Genomic DNA, 22,932 nt, shown 5'->3' on the forward strand with positions numbered 1-22,932 from the left:
CAGCTGAAAGAAGAAGTGAAGCCACACACACACTCCTAGCCACAGCACCCTCACTGGGCATTCACACAAAGTGGTGCGCTTGCTAACCATTGAGCTTCACCAAACCACCTCCTTCCATTTCAGACCTCACTGTGCACACCAGAGGCCATCATGTCTCTCTTGTGTTTTTTCACCGCCCACTTCACCGGCCTCTTCATCCACCCATCTTATTGGTTACTTCTGCTGTTGAGCTCGTCAGTCGCTTTTGCTCCATCCTTTGTTTGCATAAATCAAACATTCAGTGCAGCTTTTGCTTATTGTGTCTGCATATTAAGAAGTATTCCATCCATCCATCCATTATCCAACCTGCTATATCCTAACCACAGGGTCACGGGGGTCTGCTGGAGCCAATCCCAGTCAACACAGGAAACAAACCCCGGGCAGTAATAAGTACTGACTTATGAATAATGTATCGACAATTCAAAATAAGACCTGTTGGCTGGAGTGGTGTGGTGCGGTGCGGTGGTTGTTCTGCTCCCTTGCAATAAGGAGATGGAGGTTCATGTCTCGGGTCCTCCCCAGCATGGAGATTAAATGTTCTCCCCGTGTCTGTGTGGGTTACCCTCGGGTGCCTCAGTTTCCTCCCACAATCCAAAGAGTTGCAGGTTAGGTGAACTGGCGGTGCCACATTGGCCCTGGTGGGTGTGCTTGCCCTGTGATGGACTGGCACCCACCCTGTCCAGGGTTTATACCTGCCTTGTGTCCTATGGGCTCCATAAGCCCCCTCACCGTCTTGTTTTTTTTAATTTGGTTGGACAGAAGAGCACTCAGGAAAAAAAAAAAATAAAACACCACAAAGGGAATACGTGCAAACTGGGCCCAGTGACGAGGTCCGCACTACTCGACTTTCATTAGAACTTCAACAGAAATGACCTCCGTTTACCGCAGCGTTTTCACAGTAAGACTGAAAATACAAAAGCTGTCCGCCGATCCCAGCCACACACACACACACACACACGTCAGCAGAAACATCCTGCAAGGGGCAACACCAGCGGCCATTTAGAAGCAAACTGTCACAATCAGCACATTATTTGCCCTTTGCACCTGCAGTGCTATGTAAAAGTTTGTGCACCCCTGATAAAAATCACTCCATCAATTTAGAACTTGCTAAGGCTTTTGAGGCCGCAACTTCATTCTCACGTGTCGTATACCGCGTGGAAACAGCAACCTTTCAGTACTGAAATATTTTTTACTGGACCAACAGAACCAATTTCATGTGCACTTAAAGAAAAATAGGCAGTTGCATAAGTTTGGGCGCCACAAATATCACTGGTCTACAAAAAAATATTTTTTGTTTGCTACTGGGAACTTGAAAGCAGCTCTTTATTAAGTTTTTACACTAATTTCATATATGAAATCAGAATTAAGCTGCACGTCAGGTTTTTGAAATACACATCATTGACATTTTGACACTTGTGGGGAACAGCCGGGACACAGACAGGTAGACACGTCTGAGCACCCAACACACGTTTACTTACAACTGTGTGACCGGCGCAAACCCAGTGCTGCAGCACCAATCACCCCAAAGTCCGGGCCTCGTCACTACAATGGCTTTCTTCACCGCCTCCACTCCTCCAAGGACCGTCCTTCTCCCACCCGACTCCAGCCATTGAATGGAGGGAGGCGGCCCCTTTTATACACACCCAGATGTGCTCCATGTGCCTCCCGATTAGCCTCCACTGGCACTCCCCAGTATGGCAGAAGTACCAGCTGTGCACCCAGAAGCACTCCAGGTGTCCCTGGTCTTCGTCCCCTCAGCACTTCCAGGTGTGGCAGAAATACTGAGGGCCAGAGCTCCATAGGCATTGTGACCACAGGCCTCTATAGATAGATAGATATGAAAGGCACTATACAATGATAGATAGACAGATAGATAGATAGATGAAAGGCACTATATGATAGATAGATAGATAGATAGATAGATAGATAGATAGATAGATAGATAGATAGATAGATAGATAGATAGATAGATGAAAGGCACTATATGATAGATAGATAGATAGATAGATAGATAGATAGATAGATAGATAGATAGATAGATAGATAGATAGATAGATGAAAGGCACTATATGATAGATAGATAGATAGATAGATAGAGATAGATAGATAGATAGATAGATAGATAGATACTTTATTAATCCCAAGGGGAAATTCCCATACTCCAGCAGCAGCATACTGATACAAAACAGAGAAAAGGGCCAAATAGGGTCGAGTTTCTAAGCTCTGTTCCCATGGTCCCCAAAGCCACCAGGGTGGTCGCCCCCATGTGGTCTGCAGGAGGCGTAAGCCCTCCTCCGGTCCTCCTGGGCATCCCAGCTGGGTACCACCCCCAGCCTCCTGTGACACACTTTTGAATATCAATACGATACATCAACATGATATCTGGAGTTTGGACCTCTGTCCCACCAAAATTGTTTTGATGTGTTTATTCAGAAAACAAATCAGAAGATGACACCAGAGACATGTTAATGGATATTTATGTCAATTTACCTCAATATAAAAGCGAGGTCAGCAGGCTCAAAAATGTTGGAGGCGCTGACTTTTGTGCTTGTACTGGGCTGCATCAGGAGTGGGCAGGAGGAGGAGTATAGGAACCTCATCAAGGACTTTGTTAAATGGTGCGACTCAAACCACCTACACCTGAACACCAGCAAACCCAAGGAGCTGGTGGTGGATTTTAGGAGGACCAGGCCCCTCATGGACCCCATGATCATCAGAGGGGACTGTGCAGAGGGTGCAGACCTATAAATACCTGGGAGTGCAGCTGGATGATGCCAATACAAGTGAGGACAGAGCCAACTATACGTCCTTAGAAGGCTGGCGTCCTTCAACATCTGCAATAAGATGCTGCAGATGTTCTATCAGATGTTTGTGGCGAGCGCCCTCTTCTACGCGGTGGTGTGCTGGGGAGGCAGCATAAAGAAAAGATCTCCAGGCTAGAGTTGTGGACAGACATAAGGCAGAAGATGGAGACCAAAACATCTCAAAGGCTTTATCAATCCCAAGGAGCTCAGTAAAGTCCAAGTGTTTGGTACGACTAGGACCCTCCAAACTGGATGGAAGAGCAAGGAGAAAACTGGTAAGAGAGGCTACCGAGAGGACAATGGCCACTTTGAAGGAGTTACAGGATTTGATGCCACAGACTGGTCATTAATGGTGTGCATGTGACAACAACTTGACAAGAGCTCGACCATTGTGGCTTGTTCGGGAGGGTCACACTTCTCAAGAAAGGCCACATTAAGGCTTGTTTGAGTTTTCCCAGAATGCACCCTGAAGATTCTGATGCCAAGTGGAAAAAAGGTCTTATGGTCAGATGAGCCCAAAACCAAATAGTACACCTGGCAGAAATCCACTGCAGCTCACCATACCTACAAGTAAAGCATGGAGGGGGCAGCATCCTGTGATGGGGGGCCTGGGGTCTCATTAATGTAGAAGGTAAAATGGAGGGGGCAAAATGCCATCAAACTCTTGAGAAAAACCTGCTTACCCTCTGCCAGAAAGTTGAAGACGGGCAGCATGTTCACCTGCCAACACGACAACAACCCGAAGCACACAGCAAAATGGACCATACAGGGGCTGAAGGAGAAGAAAGTGAATGTCCTGGTGTGGCCAATCAGAGCTCAGAGCTAAAACACACTGAAAAATATCAGCCCACCAACGTCACCATCCAATGTGACCGAACTTGAACAGTTAAAACTGTAAAGAAGAGTGGGGGGCAAATACGACACAATCTAGGAGTGCAAAACTGATGGAGAAGAATCAGCACAGACTCCAGGCTGTCATTACAGCAAAAGGGGGGCCAACAAAATGACACTGACATGGGGGGGGTCCTTTATTAATCTCAGTAGGTCTTGTTTTTGATTTTTTTTTATCATTTTTCTGAACTGTAGCTGTGATTTCTTTCACTTGGATGTTAGAGGTGGCATTGAGTAAGTAAAGCTGATATTAGTTTGTGTGTTTTTACTTAAGGCTGTAAAGCAAAAAAAAAAATGGGAATATTTCAAAGGGGGGGTCTTTTCTAGACCCCCTGTAGGTTGCTCTGGAGAGTGTTGAGAGAAAAAAAAAGTCAATTTCAGGAGTTAAAACGAGTGGATGAAAGGCAAGAAAAGAGAAAGTAAGGTCAGCGCTTTTACACAGAAAGACAGCAGTGTGGCCTGGAAGGAAATAAAAAGAAAAAAACGACCAACAGTGCCGTCACGTCGTGTCTACTTTATTAATTATACTCTAATGCGTTCTGTGCAGTTGAAATTGGCTCACCTAACCATCCTGGTCCTCGGCCCTCCATTTAAGTGTTTCTGTAGGGACACACCATCCAAGCTCCGTGTCCAACAAACTCGGCAAGCCAGCAGGGATCAGAATAATGAAGGAAAGCACAGCAGCTTGAATATCCCGGCGTAAGAAAGAACTGCAGCCGCGTAGACGGGAATCACAAAAAATATACGCAGTGCAGGAACACAGAATCTGATTTTAGGAGCCATCATTCGAATGCAACCTTTACAGTGGGAAGAAAAGCGTCACCAAAAACTTGATCATTGTGATCAGTCGTATGTCACTGTATTAAAAGCACAAAAATCCCAATGTTTCCAATTAACCATCCGATAACTGTGATTAGGGGAAAGAAGAAAAAAAAAGTAGTGGCAAGAAAAATCACCAAAGCACCTGTGACGTCTTTTTGAAATCATTTCCTGCATCAGTTCCATCTTCAGATTCATAAGCGCTTCCTCAGTCCACAATACCAAGCTGATGATGATGACGATGACCACTTATTTTCCGCTGCCTCTCTTTGTGCCTGGCATTTCAGTTTTTCCTTTTTTTTGTTTTATCTTGCTCAGGAAATAATTTCACTTTCATGGCGGGCGAGGGCAGGAGGCAAAGTTTGTCCACAAGGCCCTTGAAAATGAAACCTGCAAATAAAATAATAATAAATAAATAAAAATAAATAAATAAATCATTACATTTATATAGCGCTTTTTTCAGTACTCAAAGCGCTATCCACACAGGGAGGAACCGGGAAGCGAACCCACAATCTTCCACAGTCTCCTTACTGCAAAGCAGCAGCACTACCACTGCGCCACCTGTGAGGACAAATAAAAACAGACAGACACCTTAAAAGTTTTAATTCGCTCCTGAAATTCAAGAGTTTCAGAAGTGATCGCACAGGCACAAAACGGTACTTTTCTATTATTGTGGTGCACGGTTCAAAAATCAGACAATCTACCCCCTAACCCAAATCCTAAACTCAACCTCTCAAACCGGGCAGCAACAGTAACCTGGGTCTCTAATCTTAACTCTTTCAGGGCTGATGTCGACTTTTGTCAAAAGGAGGAGTTGACGATGGTAATCGACTGTAAACTGTGACAAAGCCAACCGTTATGTTTTAAATTGACTCTCGTGGCTAGAAGGAAAGTTCGATTCATTGGTTTGAGGAAGGTTTCCTGCACCCGCGTGAGTAGCAAGGCGCAAACAACGGCAAAAATGGCACTGACATCTGGTGAGAGATCAAAGCGAATGCTTAAAACAAAATACTCTGTGGACGACGTTCTGCCTGTTATCTCTGAACTGGACTAGGACTTGTCGGACTCAGATTTTGAAACAAGTGATTGAAAACGAATGTGAGGTTCCAGCTTCAGTTGGCTGGTCCCCAGCTAATTGTTGCACTGACAATGTTCACCAGGGAGGAGTGCCACTTAACAATGATAAGAGGTAGAAACCAGATTGCAAGGCACTTTGACCGTGTCCCAGCCACACAAAGACAGCCTGGCAGCTAGCCTGACGCATATTCTTAGCAAACTGGCAGCAACAGACATTTTATGTTGATTTCTGTGTGAAACCACTGCTTTTCAGAAACGATGTTTTTTGGAAAAAATATTCAGCCCTCAAAGAGTTAATAAAGTAATCCTCCAGAACCGAACCCTAACATTAAAATTAGTTTCCAAAATTCTAAGGCTGCAGGTACAAATGGCACCTTAATCATTCGTCACAATAATAGAAAAGTACCCACAAAAGTTAACTCTCTTTGGAATTAAGTGATGGCTTTCATTTTCCTTTCTAAATCACCAAAGCTCTTCTGGAGTTTTAATATTTCAGAATGTTGGCCATTTGTTTGAATCCACAATTACGGACAGGCCTTTGGTCAGGCGAGACGTCATTCTTGTTTCATGAGGTGGGAAGTTGGGCTTGTCAACCGTGTGTGCTCTTGTCAGTACAGCTAATTTGAATTCAGGTCCTGCTATTCGATCGGAAGTACATTTTATATAGTGCTGCATCCTTTAAAGTTTAAATATTGTTTTAGCCTAAAATGGAAGTTTATATTAAAGGCTGACTTATACTTCTGAATTGACCTTATGCCATAAATCTGCGTCGCCTACGGAGTGTCTACCACATTGCACCTCCTCAAAAAAGCAACTACAATCACATCAATGTCAACCCTGCGCAGACCCCCACGACTCGGATTGGCCGCTTTAATAACCACGTAGTTCCTAAAATGCGTTTCCATTTGTCTTTCAGTTTGGAATTCAGCAAAAGTATAAAAAAGTGAAAAGATCCAAGATTAAGTCAGTGGATTACTGATGTTATATATTATCTAAAAGCAGTAACGGCGCACTGCTATAACGATAACATGAAGTGAATCCACTTGACTTGATCATTCCTAGTTTTCCTCCTCTTTCTTTCTCTGTATGTTTACCATTCATTTGCTCAGAGGTTGATGCGCTTGCTGCTTCCTGAGCAGATCTTCTTGTCTCCACCCTAGCGGTCCGCTTCTTGTCTTCTTTCGTCGGCATCTTTTCTCGTTAAAATTTATTAAGTCAGTTTTTGTGTTGGAATTACTTAGTACATTTTCTTTCATTTTTCACTTAAACTGGCACTCAAGTGTTCAATCTGCCTCAAGAACGAGTTAAGATATGAAGAGGTAGGGGAAGTGATGGCGAAGGTGGGAGGGAATGAGAACGGCGCCCTGCTGGCCGCTGCCAAGAGTTGACTTAGCAATAAAATAAAAAGAGGAATAACCTTGGAGGTCAATCATCACCCCGAAAACTGATAGTAGACGTCACGTAGTATATGAGTACCAGATTTCAGGTCAATAAGTCAAAAGGTTTGCGAGCGACAGGTGATTTAAAATCCTGGACAGACAAACAAACAAACAGCCACAGTAGCGTATTATTTATAAAGATTGGAAAAAAATCAAATTGTCACTTAGAGGACCCGTGCAAAACTTTTATCACAACCTGGCAGGGTCAGATCAATAACATTTTAGAATAAGCCTCTTTTTCTATTCTATCTATTTTTATTCATTTATTTTTTTACCTACTGTTACTATTCTTCAAGTGCTACTCTGTTGGCCCTGCTCTCTTTCTCATGGGTGGGGGTCCATTTGTTTCAAACCAGTTTTGTTAAACTTGACTTGCGTGTATGGAATGTTTTTTGATTTTAATAAAATAAAATTTAAATTAAAAAAAAAAAAAAAATTGGAAAGATTTGAGGAACAAATACATTTGCCTACAGAAAAAAAAAATGTGTTAGCAAGAGTAGCAGCAAACCTGGAGGGCAAGAAGAGCCAGCACTTCATGATCTGTCATGGCTACGACGTAACTCAGAAGTAGAAAATCAGCCTGAAGAAAGAAAAGAGAAGCTCAATGACGCATCAGAGTGTGTTATAACTGCTGCTTTGCAGTATGGAGCTTGTGGGTTCACTTCTTGGGTCCTCCCCGAGTGGACAGCGCTATATAAATGTAAAGAATTATTATTAAAACTTTTAAAACGGCTTTTTCATTTAGCACATGATTTGGAAGTTAACTTAAAAGTGTAAGAATCATCGTCTCATTATATTTGTGCAAACCTTTTGGTTTAAAGCAGTGCTCTCAAGCTGCAGTTCTGGAGGGCCGCAGTGGCTGCAGGTTTTCATTCCAACCCTTTTCTTAATCAATGACCTCTTTTTGCTGCTGATTAATTCTTTTTCCTTTCATTTTAATTGATTTTTTTTTTTATTTTAAGATTTGTGCCCTTGAATTTCTTCATTATTCCTCTGAATTGCTTCATTTCTTTCCTTAAATGGCACCCAAACAGAAATGAAACCTGAAGTGATTGAGCCAATAAAAGACCACCTAAGTCAGGGCCTCAAAATCCAACCAATTTCACTCCAACCAGTTGCTTAATCAGGTGCTGAGTCTTGTTGTTAATTAAACCCTTGTCGCTGCTCTCATTGTGTAATAGCAGACACGTCTGAAATTGTTGATTTGCTCTTTTCTAAGAGCGCTGGGGACCTGAGCAGATCGATATTCCTGAGACCTTCACCTTTCTTTATTTTCAGATATTGTATGATGGACACCAGTTGTTTTGGCCCATTTTGTGCCTTATTATTGTTTGACTGCTAATTAAGGAAAAAGAAACAATTAAGGGGTCTGAGACTTCAAGAGCAAGTCAAATAAAATGAATTCAAAAGAAGTTAATTAGCAGCAAAGACAGGTCACTAATTAAGAAAAGGGTTGGAATGAAAACCTGCAGCCACCGGGATCCTTCAGGAGCGGAGCTTGAGACCACTGCTGTAAACCAAAAGGTTTGCACAAATATAATGAGATGATGATTCTTACTTTTAAATGAACTTCCAAATCGTGTGCTAAATGAAAAAAGAGCCCTTATAAAAGTTATAATAACAGTTCTTTACATTTATATAGTGCTCTCCAGGCAGGGAGGACCAAGGAAGTGAAGCCACAACCTCCTTGCTGCAAAGCAGCAGTTTTAACACATTCTGATGCGTCATTAAGCTTCTCTTTTCTTTCTTAAGGCTGATATCTACTTCCAAGTTACGTCGTAGCCATGACAGATCCATATTACTAACCGAGAACAAACCGGATATGGACGCAGGTACATGGCATGCCCATGGACGCAAGAGACATAGTGCGCAGGCGCCGACAGCTCAACTAACAGAAATACGAAATAAAGCAACGAGCACAGACAATACTGAACCCAAACCGTCCACACTACACAGCATAGTCAAACCCGACATAGTACGGAAGGTGCGTGCGCCTACAACGCACGTCTAACACACCTCAGGCAGACCCCCGAGATGGTACAGAAGCCCCAGAGATACGGACTCCACAGCATTTGTGAATCACATTACAGTAATACAATAATATGAGTACTCACAAACAAAAGAAACAACAGGCTTCGGCGTCTCGCCCCACAATCAAACCGGAGAGAGTACGGCGTCTCCAAACATCCACAAATCAAAGCATAGTCAAACCCGAGATAGTACGGAGGGCGCATGCGCCTACAACGACTACCACATGAAACACACACACGGCACCGGAGGTATAATATTAGCTCAACTAACGTAAATAAGCGCCTACAACGCGTCACGGCTCAAAAACAAAGGAGCCCAACTAACATAAATAAGAAATGAGGCAACGCGCCCATAGGTAACGACACAGCCACACAAAAAAGAGGATTCAGCCCCCTGCCCCAGAGTGAAACGGGAAAAAGTACAGAGTCCACAAAAGTCCACCATACACAGCATAATAGTACAGAAGGCGTGAGTTAGTACGAAAGCCGAAGGCGCCTACAACGCGTAATAAGAATAAACGAACGCTCCGTTTTAAATGTACGTCATCCTCACACGTCCAAACTGTAATAAGAATAAACGAACGCTCCGTACTGAACGTGCGTCATCCTCACACGTCCAAACTATACAGCATAAGTGAATCACATTACAGTGATGCATTATTAACAGTACAACCACAGAAACCGCTCCGTATTAACAGTAAGTGCAATTATTCATATTACTAACGGTAAACAACAGAGAACTAATGGAGTCACGGTCACGGCTCCAAAACTATACAGCTCCACTAACGGAGCTACAAACACGAGCCCGCATGGACAAAAACAATAGACGTCGGTGCCTACAACGCGCGTCTGAAACCGCGGAAGCAAAACTGTCTCGGCTCCAAAACCAAACAGCTCGACTAACGGAGCTACAAACATATCTCATACATTCATCAATGTATTTCGGGTTACCCAACACCGGGGGTAGGCGAGCGAAGCCCCCTTGTAATGAATCTGTCACTCTTCTGCATCTCACTTTGTAGCACACAAGAAAAGCGTACGAGTCCACTGGTTTAAAGGAATATTCTGCCCAAAAATGACTTTACTCAGTTAGTGAAGAGCAAAACAATCAGTGAAAAACTGAATTTGCAGCTTAGAGTTTTGCTCCTTTAAAAAAAAAAAAAAAAAAAGTGTTTGCCATAAGCATATTTTGCATATTGACTGTCATCTCATCTGAAAACGTTTTTCTTGATGTGCAAAACCATGACAACGTTTATTCTGGTGCAGTGTGGAAAGGCGGGTGCAGTTACACGGCACTGTGGAGGTGCTGCTAAAATCCATTTATTCCAGTTATGCCGCCACCAGAACTGGCTTGAACCAGTTTATGGATTTCGGGAAGTGAGTGCAGATGGCGTTACCTCTGACCTGAAGTCAGTTATGTGAGGCAGAACTGGAGTTGTGAATGTACAGGAAGGCCGTGCAGAAAGCTGATGAGACACGTGGAGCTGCACAGTAAGAGATGTCTAAGACTGGCAGCAGCATTGGTGGGTAACTAAGGAAGGACCCCACGGTTTCAGCTGCAGAATAACCTTCAGGTTCCTTGCTTTTCACCCTTCCTATCCCACTAAAAAAGTTTTAATTTTAGTGAGTTTCACAATCTGCTAAACAACATGCAAAACTCATTTTTTTGGGGAACATTTTGCAAAACAAAACTGCTATGTTGCTCATCTTATCTGTAGTCATGGCTCATATTTTTATGAAGAATGGAGATAACATTCCCATGATCCCAGAGTGGAGTACGCCGTTAGTTTTTTTTAGAACATCTTAAATACACTAAACATGTTAAGAATTCTTGTTTCTAAAAATAAAAAAGAAATCCAGTCTGCTTTACTTGAAGCTGCCTGTAGCAGTTGTGGTTCCCATGTTGAATTCTGCCACTGGCACACCTCTTGCTGCTGCTTGGGGAGCAAACAAAGCAGCAGGGTAGACAATCGAGGAGGTTCCAACCTGCAGATGAAGAAAAGTATGAAAATGTGATCATTAATCTACTGTGGACCCCAACGGCCAGGCTCAGTCTTACTGAGAGTGAGCAGGTAACTTGCAATCACCATTACGATGTTACTTCATTACGATAATCGTGAAACCGTCCTAACAATAAAATAAATCACTGTAAATACCCTGCAGCTGCATTCTGGGGCACTGCCATGAGAAAACAGGAGCAATGAGGTACGAGATCAAATAAAAGCCACAACTATCAGTGTTTGCATAAAGCGTATTTATAGTATAAGATATAAAAGGCCTGAATTAGCATAAACCGTCCTAGTTTGAGGTGTTAATAAGAAATATAATGATTTACTTCATGAGGTTGAAGTATATAATAAGAAATGTTACATCAAACCTTAAAATGTGTTCTACAATTTAAATGTTTACAGTCTAAATATTCTCATTGGTAATAGAAATGTATCATTTTCCACCATCTGATTGAGCACAGAGGGCTAATAAAGGATCAAAAATAACATCACATTTGTAATCACTGCCTTTTAATTTGTACCCCACATGTCTTTGTTGTTTGAAATGTGTAATTTTGAACATTCTGGGAGTGGCTCTTAAAGGCCTAGAAACATGATATTTTTGATATTTGATTCTTTACCAATATCTGTAATCAGCAACCTTGACACAACATAAAATGTCACTCCACGTGCTTCTATTACCTGTCCCCCTAGTCCCCAAAGACTTATGAAAAGGAGTACCTTTGACTACTCGGGAGTGAACTCCTGGGGTCGGTTGATGCACCATGCATGTGATCATTTTTACTGAAAACACCTAATGGTGGATTCTTTATCATCTCTCTCTGTATAAAATCCAACGTCTGTCTGTCCGTTAAGTAGATCTCTTGTGAAAAACAGATTTAGATTTTTGCTTCAACATTGTGGTTGATTTTGCGACTTCTCTCATTGCACTAAGTATCACAGTTCGCTTGCGGCAGCAATTTATTTGCATTCATCTGAGAGAGACGCAGCAGACCGAGGGGAAGGAACATGAGGCCCTCCTCACTCACGCACCAGCCTCGGGCCGTATCTTACATCCATTTAAGCTAGCGAATGAGAGAACTACTTAAAAGATTTAGATGGGTTTTTTTTTTTCTAGAATTTGCTTGAACATTCCGGTTGATTTTCTGACTTCTCTCATCGCGCTAAGAATCAGAGTTCACTTGCAGGAGCGATATATTCGCGCTAATCTGAGACAAAGGCTGCGGGCCGAGGGGAGAAGGAAATGTGACGTCAAGAGTGGGGAGCCAGGCAGGGCCCACCTCACTGTCCTGTTTCACTTCTATGTGGGCGAAGCCACGGGGGACAGCTAGTAAAGAATAATTTCATACACAAGATATGGTCCAAAAGTGACCTGAAAATGAGGGTTTTCAGGTACAGATGGCAAAAAAAGGAGGGAATTTCAAAAAGCTTGAAGTCCTGTATAACTAGGCATCAAGACTTGTGGAACAGTATAGAATATGTGGGGGGTTTCTCGTACCAGTTAGTCAGGACACAACAGAAATAAAAAAAGCATGATTTCAAAGTGTTCAGAATTCATTCTTAAAACACAATAAAGTAAAACTTGGTCATATATTTGATGGGTACGTTCCAAGACACTTTACTTAACTCTTTCAAGGCTGATGTCGACTTTTGTCAAAAGGAGGAGTTGACGATGGTAATCAACTGTCAACTGTGACAAAACCAACCGTTCTGTTTTAGTTGGAGTCTTGTTGCTAGAAAGAAAGTTAGCTTCGTTGGTTTTGACCTGAGATTTCCTACACTCCCATGAGTGGCAAGGCACAAATAACTGCAAAATTGGCCCTGACACCTGGCGAGAGATCCAAGTGGATTTGTAAAATAGAACACTCCGGGGATGACGTTTTGCCTGTCAGACTCTGATTTTGATAGAAGCGATCGAAGACGATTGTGAGGTTCTGGCTTCAGCTGATTGGTCCCCAGCTATTCGTGGTGCTGATCAGGTTCAAGTAGCAGACGCGCCCATGGCACTGTTCGCATGGGAGGACTGCCACTTAACATTGACAAGAGGTAGAACCCAGATTGCAATGCACTGCGACCGTGACCGCTGCTGCTGCCCCAGCCAAGCAAAGACAGCCTGGCAGCACATTCTTGGCAAACTGGCAGCCACAGCATGCAACAACGAGACGTTTTATGTTGATGTCTGTATGATGCCATTGCTTTTCAGAAATGTACGTTTTTTGGAAAAAATATTCAACCCTCAAAGAGTTAAACTTGCAAAATGTCTACAGTGAAATGTCCCTACATATCTGCTCAGCCTCCTAATAAAGAACACATAGCTCTAAGACCAAAAATTTATACAACACTTTTATAGAGTTTCACGTGTGAATTTTTAAGCAAATTTTAATCACACCACTACATTGGTGTATATCACAGAAATCATTAGAGAGCTCCATACCATCACTGTGTTTTTGTTTCTTTAAAGATGTTGACAACTTACCACGAGGCAGAGGTCACACACATCTAACTGCTTTTCTACTTGACTCAAAATGTCAGAATCGAGCGTCTCTCCAAACCAGACAACATTGGGCCGCAGCAATCCATTGCAAGCTTTCTCCTCACATCTGCAAAAGAAGAAATATTTATAAAAAGTTACAGAGGGTAAGTATAAGCAAGTAAATTGCTTTATAAAGTTAAAAATAAGCAAAGACAATACTGCACATGTGGAGCACATTGGCTTTTGTGCACAACTACGGCAGGTATCAACTGATATAATTTGGGGCATCGGTTTTTCCAGCCTGCTTAATCCACTTCAGGGCCACAGGGGCCAAAACCTGAACCCTAATAAGTACATACAGTTAAAACATTCTTAAAAACACTTTCTAAAATTCTTAATAACTTTCTAAATACTTATTTACTATACCTATGCTAATTATCTGTCAAGGACTTGGCATGACTGTTGCATGTGTCACAGGAGGCTGAGGGACAGACCCAGCCGGGACGCCTGGAAGGACCAGGAGGTAGTTTATACGTCCCCCGGGCCACGAGGGGGCAACCGCCCTGGATTGGGAGAGTAGCAAGGAGGCTCAAGCCCGTTGGGGCCCGTGGCCATCGCCAGGGGGCGCACCAAGCCTCAGCGAGCCCAGGAAACGTACACTTCCATCACACCTACGAAGGTGAAGGAAGATCTTTCCAACGACGCCCAGAGTGCTTCCAGGTGCAAGGGCAGCACTTCCGCCACACCAGGAAGTGCTGCCGGAAGAGTGTCATCAGGCACCTGCAGCACATCCAGGTGAGAATAAAAGGGGCTGCCTCCCTACAATCAGGAAGCTAGAGTCAGGAGCGGGAGCAGGACGAAGCTCCCGGGAGGAGAGGAAAGGCGGCCCACGGACATTTGGACAAGAGACCCATGGTGAGGGTGATTAGTGCTGGGGGCACTGTGTGCTGTGTTGGACCTCTGTAGATAATAAACGTGTGTTTTATGGAAAGTGCTGGTGTTAGGACCCGAACTCACACATGATATTCAAAGGCCAGGAGCCACAGTTGTTTTCAATTGCTATTGGAAATATCAAAACAAATGATACCAAGAAATGTCAAATATATTTACACTGCCAGTTCAATTGGCCATTTTCTGAGCTTACCCAGATTGGCCAGTTGTCCCTCACCAGGCAGGGGCAGTTTATGGAACTGAGTGCAGATGGTGTTACATCTGACCTGAAATCGGTGGTATGAAGCAGAACAGGAGTCGTGAATGTACAGGAAGGCTGTGTAAGAAGCTGATGAGACACGTGGAGCCACACAGATTTCTATGGCTGTATGGACTTCCTGATATCAGCCTCATTGAGTAGTCACTCATGACATGACTTTATTCTAATCCCAGGACAAGTGTAAGGTTATGTATGTCATGGAATATGAATAGCCTAATGTGAATATACTGGATGTGAAGCATTTAAAATAGGACTTTTTCAACCCTGACCCGCCCAAACCCTTTGGCCTTTGGTTTTCTTTACAATTAGTTTATTAAATTAGAGTTGAGTTGCTGGTGTTACAAGAACTTACCCCTTAATAGGTTGGGTTAGTTTTGCAATAAGTTAGGAGTGAACAGTAGTGTACACTCTACTAGTCTAAATCATGTAAGCAGATGCATTACTATTGTGGTAGTCCCAAGGAACGTTTCATTCCCTCTTCTTCAATTTTCAGTTTCATCGTTAAAGGAATACTACATCCAAAAATGATATATATATTAATAATTCACTTACCCTGTGTACTTTATAGCGGGTGAAAAAAAAAAAATGATTCTTACATTTTCATGGAGAAATTGTAGTACTAGGGTGCTGTACCGTGTTAGCCATTATGAATGTAGAGAAAAGCCAAGCAAAATGACACCTTTTATTGGCTAACTAGAAAGATTACAATATGCAAGCTTTCGAGGCAACTCAGGCCCCTTCTTCAGGCAAGATGTAATACAGAAACTGAAGTTTCCTATATTTATGGAGAAATTGCATATTGAAAATTCAAACTCAAAGGAACCCTCTGGCGATCAGGTCTGGACATCGACAAACAATATGATAAACATCCATGGAAAAAAAGAAAATCTTTTGTAACTAGTGTGGCATAATTAATCATCATGTCTGTTGTGCATTTGTTTGGCCATAAATGTGCAAAACACTTGTGCATTTTGTTTTGCTAAAGTGTTATGTTAACAGTTACTTCCTAAAAACTGCACATTGAATGTCAACAGATAAGTCATCATTTTCAAGAAAAAACTGTTAATAATATTTAATAATATTTTAGTGAAAATGCACACATTTTGTATGCTTTGACCATACAAATCAATACCTTGACTCGTGGAGTGTGCAACATGATTTATGTGAGAATTTTTTCCACGGATGTTTTTTCCACATGGCTTGCCATTGTCCAGAATTGGTCATTGTAGATTTCCACTCAGTATGAATCTTCAATATGTAATTTCTCCACGAAAACACGAAATTAAAAATTTTTCTCGCCCACCACTACAAACTATGTGAAGTAACATTTAAATAAAATATCCATTTTCGGTGGAGTATTCCTTTAATTTACTCGAATGTTACTCTGTTTCACTGCAACCCTGAATTAGATTAACTGGGTTTGAGAATGTTATGGTTTGGTTGTTGACCCTTAATGGTCTTAAAGGAACAAACACTACAATTAGAAGTAAACATGGGAATATTAATGTATCTAACACAACACTCACCAAGTCTTTATCATTACCATCTGAGTGTGCACATTGTCAGGTCTTTAAAACAAAAAGTATTAACCAGAGCAAAATCTTAAAATGTTTCACTAGCAATACTCTTCTGTTTTGTGTCTAATTAAAATGGAGTTCACACGCAGCAACAAAACAAATGAACTCTGAATCTTCATATACAGTACATCCGGCAAGTATTCACAGCGCATCACTTTTTCCACATTTTGTTATGTTACAGCCTTATTCCAAAATGGATTAAATTCATTTTTTTCCTCAGAATTCTACACACAACACCCCATAATGACAACATGAAAAAGGTTTACTTGAGGTTTTTGCAAATTTATTAAAAATTAAAAAATTGAGAAAGCACATGTACATAAGTATTCACAGCCTTTGCCATGAAGCTCCAAATTGAGCTCAGGTGCCTCCTGTTTCCCCTGATCATCCTTGAGATGTTTCTGCAGCTTCATTGGAGTCCACCTGTGGTAAATTCAGTTGACTGGACATGATTTGGAAAGGCACACATCTGTCTATAGAAGGTCCCACAGTTGACAGTTCATGTCAGAGCACAAACCAAGCATGAAGTCAAAGGAATTGTCTGTAGACCTCCGAGACAGGATTGTCTCGAGGCACACATCTGGGGAAGGTTACAGAAAAATTTCTGCTGCTTTGAAGGTCCCAATGAGCACATCGGCCTCCATCATCCGTAAGTGGAAGAAGTTCGAAACCACCAGGACTCTTCCTAGAGCTGGCCGGCCATCTAAACTGAGCGATCGGGGGAGAAGGGCCTTAGTCAGGGAGGTGACAAAAAACCCGATGGTCACTCTGTCAGAGCTCCAGAAGTCCTCTGTGGAGAGAGGAGAACCTTCCAGAAGGACAACCATCTCTGCAGCAATCCACCAATCAGGCCTGTATGGTACAGTGGCCAGACGGAAGCCAACTCCTTAGTAAAAGGCACATGGCAGCCCGCCTGGAGTTTGCCAAAAGGCACCTGAAGGACTCTCGGACCATGAGAAAGAAAATTCTCTGGTCTGATGAGACAAAGATTGAACTCTTTGGTGTGAATGCCAGGCGTCACGTTTGGAGCAAACCAGGCACCGCTCATCACCAGGCCAATACCATCCCTACAGTGAAGCATGGTGGTGGCAGCATCATGCTGTGGGGATGTTTTTCAGCGGCAGGGACTGGGAGACTAGTCAGGATAAAGGGAAAGATGACAGCAGCAATGTACAGAGACATCCTGGATGAAATCCTGCTGCAGAGCGCTCTTGACCTCAGACTGGGTCGACAGTTCATCTTTTAGCAGGACAACGACCCTAAGCACACAGCCAAGATATCAAAGGAGTGGCTTCAGGACAACTCTGTGAATGTCCTTGAGTGGCCCAGCCAGAGCCCAGACTTGAATCTGATTGAACATCTCTGGAGAGATCTTAAAATGGCTGTGCACCGACGCTTCCCATCCAACCTGATGGAGCTTGAGAGGTGCTGCAACGAGGAATGGGCGAAACTGGCCAAGGATAGGTGTGCCAAGCTTGTGGCATCATATTCAAAAAGACTTGAGGCTGGAATTGCTGCCAAAGGTGCATCGACAAAGTATTGAGCAAAGGCTGTGAATACTTATGGACATGGGATTTCTCTGTTTTTTTTTATTTTTAATAAATTTGCAAAAACTTCAAGTAAACTTTTTTCATGTTGTCATTATGGGGTGTCGTGTGTAGAATTCTGAGGAAAAAAATGAATTGAATCCATTTTGGAATCAGGCTGTAACATAACAAAATGTGGAAAAAGTGATGCGCTGTGAATACTTTCCAGATGCACTGTATAATACGCTATCGTTGCTGTTTGTTTGTCTGTCCTTGATTTTAATTCACCTGTAGCTCGCAAAACCGTTTGAACTATTGACCTGAAATTTGGTACACATATACTACGTGACGTCTAATATCCGCTTTCGGAGTGATGATTGACCTCCAAGATTATTCCTATTTTTATTTTATTTTATTGTAGAATCAACTCTTGGGAGTGGCCAACAGAGTGGCCGTGCAGCGCATGCATACAGGCACTGTTCTCATCCCTTCCACTTTCACCTTCACTTCCCCTACCTCTTCATATCTTAAATCATTCTTGAGGCAGATTGAAGACTTAAGTGCCAGCTTAACTGAAAAATTAAGGAAAACATACTAAGTAATTGCAATACAAACACTGACTGACTTGATCAGTTTTAACGCGAAAACATGCCGACGAAAGAAGTGAAGAAGCGGGAAGCTAGAGTGGAGAAGAGCTACTCAGGAAGCAGCAAGCGCATCAACCTCTGAGCAAATGAATGCTAAACGTACAGAGAAATAAAGAGGAGGAAAACTAGAAGTCAAGTGGATTCACTGCACTGTACGTTACTGTGCAGTGCGCCGTTACTGGTGTAATAATAATTAAAGATACTGAAAGAAACAATACCAGCCAAACCAAGTAGTTTTGAATACTCTGACCTATAAACAAAATGATCACAACTAACTTTCAATTTATGAGTGAACAAACATACACACAGAAAAATTAGCAAACTCTGCTCTGCGGCTGCTCCAGCTAGAGGACCTTGTTACAGCATCGACTGGGTCTCCAAAACTAAAACATTTTTTTAGTGGATACACATATACATGGATGTAACAGCCAATATGAATGTGATCAATAGATGTATAGATAGATAGACAGACAGACCTTTATTTGTCCCCATGGGGAAATGTGTTTTTTTTTTTACCGGGGTCGGGATGGACAGATAGAGACTCACCTTGGGAGATGTTCAACAGGTATCTGTACATCAACTGCATCAGGATCTGGGGCACTAATAAAAGAAAAGTAATTATTGCCAATGTTCACATGAAAGTGCACGTTTTATTATATTTACATCTCATTAAATAAACAGGACACAGAAGAAAGCTGGTTAAAATAGAAAGGCAACAAAATGCATAACACCACATTTCTAGTCACAACATTTACATATTATGCCATTGAAGTCTTTTTGCCATATCTTAAAAAAAATTTCAAATAGTAAAGGAACATTCAATTTTTACATTGTACAGTCTATAAACTACAAAACTGAGACACAAACACAAAAGTAAATTTGACAGTCATTTCTTTAATGGTGTCAAAAGGACGGGCCTTGTAGGGTTTGCCTTTCTGTCTAGTCATCTATCACTACTGTTGCACTGTTTAATGGCAAAGATAGGTATGACAACAATTTTGTGACAGTTGAGTGACTGAAGTACGGTACTGGATGGTATTAATTTTAGAAGTACGGAGACTGGAGAGTGCAGTAATATTTTATGAATACCTCAATTTGATAGTGCCAAATGAAAAAAATGCCATTTTTAACAGGGCTGTCGAGTCGGAGACAATTTTGGATGCCTGGAGTCGGGGTCGGAGTCAGCAAAAATGTACTGACTCCGACTCCTAATAATTTTAAATTGTAATGAAAAAAAATGCAGCAAGTTCAAATGTCCCATTTCACAAACAATAGTCATAATTAAGTACTTCACTGATGTAAGAATAAAGCCCAGTGCACAGTTGCGTTACTACTACTGTGAAGTTCAGCTGAGCTATTACACAACCTGACACTCACACACTGTAATCTGGATTATGGTACATTACAGAAAGTGTTTTCATTTTATTTCAGATATAATGTGTTTAACAAGTTCATTTGAGTGTAAACAAGTGTAATGATGTAGATGGAGGTGTGTGCTATGGCCTGATGTGTGTTCAGGGGTTCTCGTCTTTTGTTTAAACTGGCCAATACGGTAAAGAGTCAGCTTCCTAGCCAGTAGCTCTGTGGTTAAATGACGTGTATGTTGCCTTCCTTCAATCAACATGGAAAATACATTAGCATATTAAATACAGAGGAGTCGGAGTCAGAAGTACCAGAGGAGTCGAAGTCGAAGGATTTATCTACCGACTCCATAGCCCTGGTTTGTAAGATAGGAACACATTTAAAACGTTTGCTCAAATGAAGGAAGAAAAAAAAAAAAAGTCAGCCAAACCCAGGGTGGAGTGGTGTCTCTGTGGCTAAGGATCTGCAATGGTGTCTGAAAAGTTGGTGGTTTAAAACCTGCTACTGCCAGACGGGATCCATTGGGCCTTGACGTGGAAATTACAGCTACAATGGCTGCCCTTTTCTCTGACTCCCAAAGGTCATCATTGGGGATTATTAAAGTACTAGGGGGCTCCGCCCCCTGCTCGCTTCGCTCGCCAACCCCTGGTGTTGGGAATGACAAAGAGCGTGATGTATGAATGAGATATAGAATAGTGTGAAGGTGTAGATGATGCAAATAGAAAGCAAACAATAAAGTGTGTGGCACAGTGTAAAGGTTTATTGAAAAATTTCTTTGTACATGCCGTTTAAGTGTAAAAGGTAATTCCAGGTCAGAACTTGTAATGTCAATGAAGATGGTTATTGTTGTGATCAGAGTCAAGTTTGTCAGAGCTTAGAAAGAGTTGTGTCTCTCCAGGAAGTAATGGAATGACTTGGGTATTTATGTTTTCCACATTAATATTTTTTGGACATAATATAGTGCGTCGTGTTAAAAGGGGCATTTGGTCTAATGAGATTGCTGTTCCAAATCTGTCTGTAACTAAGTCGTCGCAGATAAAGGCTTGAGGAATTGTAATAATATGTGGGTGAAGTCCATCTGTATTGGTGAGTGTACCATCTCCCAGTTGTAATAAGCAATTGTTATGATCTGGTTCTGGACATCGTATCTTTTTTACTAACTGTATCTTTTGAAAGCAATGCCAATTGTCTGCGTATTTTAAGGTGCACTGAACAATAGCTGAGTGCATGGCATGTGGAAGAATAGCTAAGCACTGTCTAAAATCTCCTCCTAATAAAAGTCCCTTTCCTCCAAAGCGAGTATTATTATTCATAAACGTTTGTAGAAGTTTATGAATGGTGTTGAGTAAGTGACTGGATGCCATTGTACATTCATCAATAATTAACATTTTTGCAAGACGGATGTCACGTGCAGTGCCACCGTTAATGTTCATAGTGGATACCGATTTGTAGGATCTAATGCAGTTGTTAAAGATTTCACTTTCAGGTACATCGTTAGTTAGAAGCTTCTGTAGATATTCAGGATATGAATGTAAAGGAGGCAGTCTAATTTGACCCTTTTGACAACAACGTGTAAATGTATTACTTGTATTGCCAGTTGTTTCTTCAGGGAAGTGAACTGAATGACAATGATTGCAAATGACATTCATTAATCCGAATGAATTTTCCTGGTGTATGTTTTGCTTGTGCCGTTTGAGAGGCGCGTTGTTGCATGTGTAGTATTTGGGACGTGTTGTTTTGGAGCTGTAATCGATTTGCCTGTGCTGTGTGAGAAGCCCGTTGTAGCCTTCCTTGCCGTTAACGTATGTCTGAGACGGGAGGTGTTTCGTTTTGAATCCGTGCCTGTTGCGATGCAGCACTTTGATTGATAGATTGCGTCATGTGGATCTAGGATGTAGATTTGTGCATATTTGCGTTGTTGATACTGTTCCAATGCGATGCAGTATTTGTGCACATATGCGAAAGCAGTATGGGCCATTGCCTTTTGGTGGCCTGATATTTACTCCGGTAGATGCAAAAGCAAATGAACTATTGTAGGATCTAATGCAGTTCATAAAGTTTTTACTTTTAGGTACATCGTTAGTTAGAAGCTTTAGTTGAGCTTTGCGTTTTTGGAGCCGAGACATTTTTTCTTCTAGAAATATGGATAAGTAATAAGGAGGATCGCACTCACTGTTAATATGGAGCCTTTTCTGCGGTTGAATGGTTAATAGTGCCTCATTGTAATGAGATCTACCTATGCTGCATATTGTGAACGTGTTGAGATGACGTATGTTTAATACGGACGGTTCATTTAGAAATGGGGCTTTGTGTGTCATTTGTTATTTATGTTACTGTGGTCGTGGGTCTGAATCGTTGTTTTTGTGTACGTTTCGTGTGCTATGTCCGTAGTCTGTCCCGTTTCGTGTCCAATGGGTTTTGTGTGGTGCTCGCGGATTCTTTTTTTTGTGTGCTTGTGGCTTGTTGAATCCTCCTCTTTGTGTGCGTCCCGTTTCGTGTGCAATGGGATTAAATCCTCCTCTTTGTGTGTGTCCCGTCCGTTGCTTGTGTGTGTGTGTGTGTGTGGGGGGGGGGGGGGTTGCGGGCTCTTTTTTTTTGTGTGCCAGGGGCTTGTTGAATCGTCCTCTTTGTGTGTGTCCCGTCCGTTGCTTGTGTGTGTGTGTGGGGGGGGGTGTTTTGCTCGTGCGGCGCTGTGTGTCCTTTTTTCTGTTGTCACTCCTTTTTTCTGTGGTCTTGGCCGCCTCTCGTGGCGCCTCATTTCTTGGGGCGTCTGCGCAGTACGTCTTTTTGCGGCTACGACCCATGGCCGGATGTCCCTGCGTCCATCCGGTTTAGCATTCTCGGTTAGTAATATGGATATCATCATCATCTGCCTGGCCCAACTTGAGACAGACAGTACAATCATCTACATTTTTTGTTAGTTATGCCAAAAAACTGACTACCAGCATACCCCTATCTTACCCCTTCTACAGTAATTGACGTTATTAGTCTGTATTTTGCATTACCCCAAATGATATAATGTCAACCTA

General features: G+C 42.1%; 1 protein-coding gene across 1 annotated transcript in view; it reads right to left on the reverse strand.

Annotated features, from left to right (window-relative positions):
* Window positions 1–4,216: 4,216 nt before the first annotated feature.
* The window catches only part of sirt5 (sirtuin 5), a 40,780-nt gene continuing 22,064 nt past the window's right edge, over window positions 4,217–22,932 (reverse strand). The window contains exons 6-9 of the mRNA XM_028790891.2: window positions 19,088–19,141; window positions 13,585–13,708; window positions 10,970–11,085; window positions 4,217–4,943 (exon numbers count right to left, since the gene is read on the reverse strand). Coding sequence (XP_028646724.1) covers window positions 4,868–4,943; window positions 10,970–11,085; window positions 13,585–13,708; window positions 19,088–19,141 — 370 coding nt within the window. The 3' untranslated portion in view covers window positions 4,217–4,867. The remainder of the gene's footprint in view (window positions 4,944–10,969; window positions 11,086–13,584; window positions 13,709–19,087; window positions 19,142–22,932) is intronic.

The sequence above is a fragment of the Erpetoichthys calabaricus genome, chromosome 6, assembly GCF_900747795.2.
Source record: "Erpetoichthys calabaricus chromosome 6, fErpCal1.3, whole genome shotgun sequence".
NCBI classification, from domain to species: domain Eukaryota; kingdom Metazoa; phylum Chordata; class Cladistia; order Polypteriformes; family Polypteridae; genus Erpetoichthys; species Erpetoichthys calabaricus.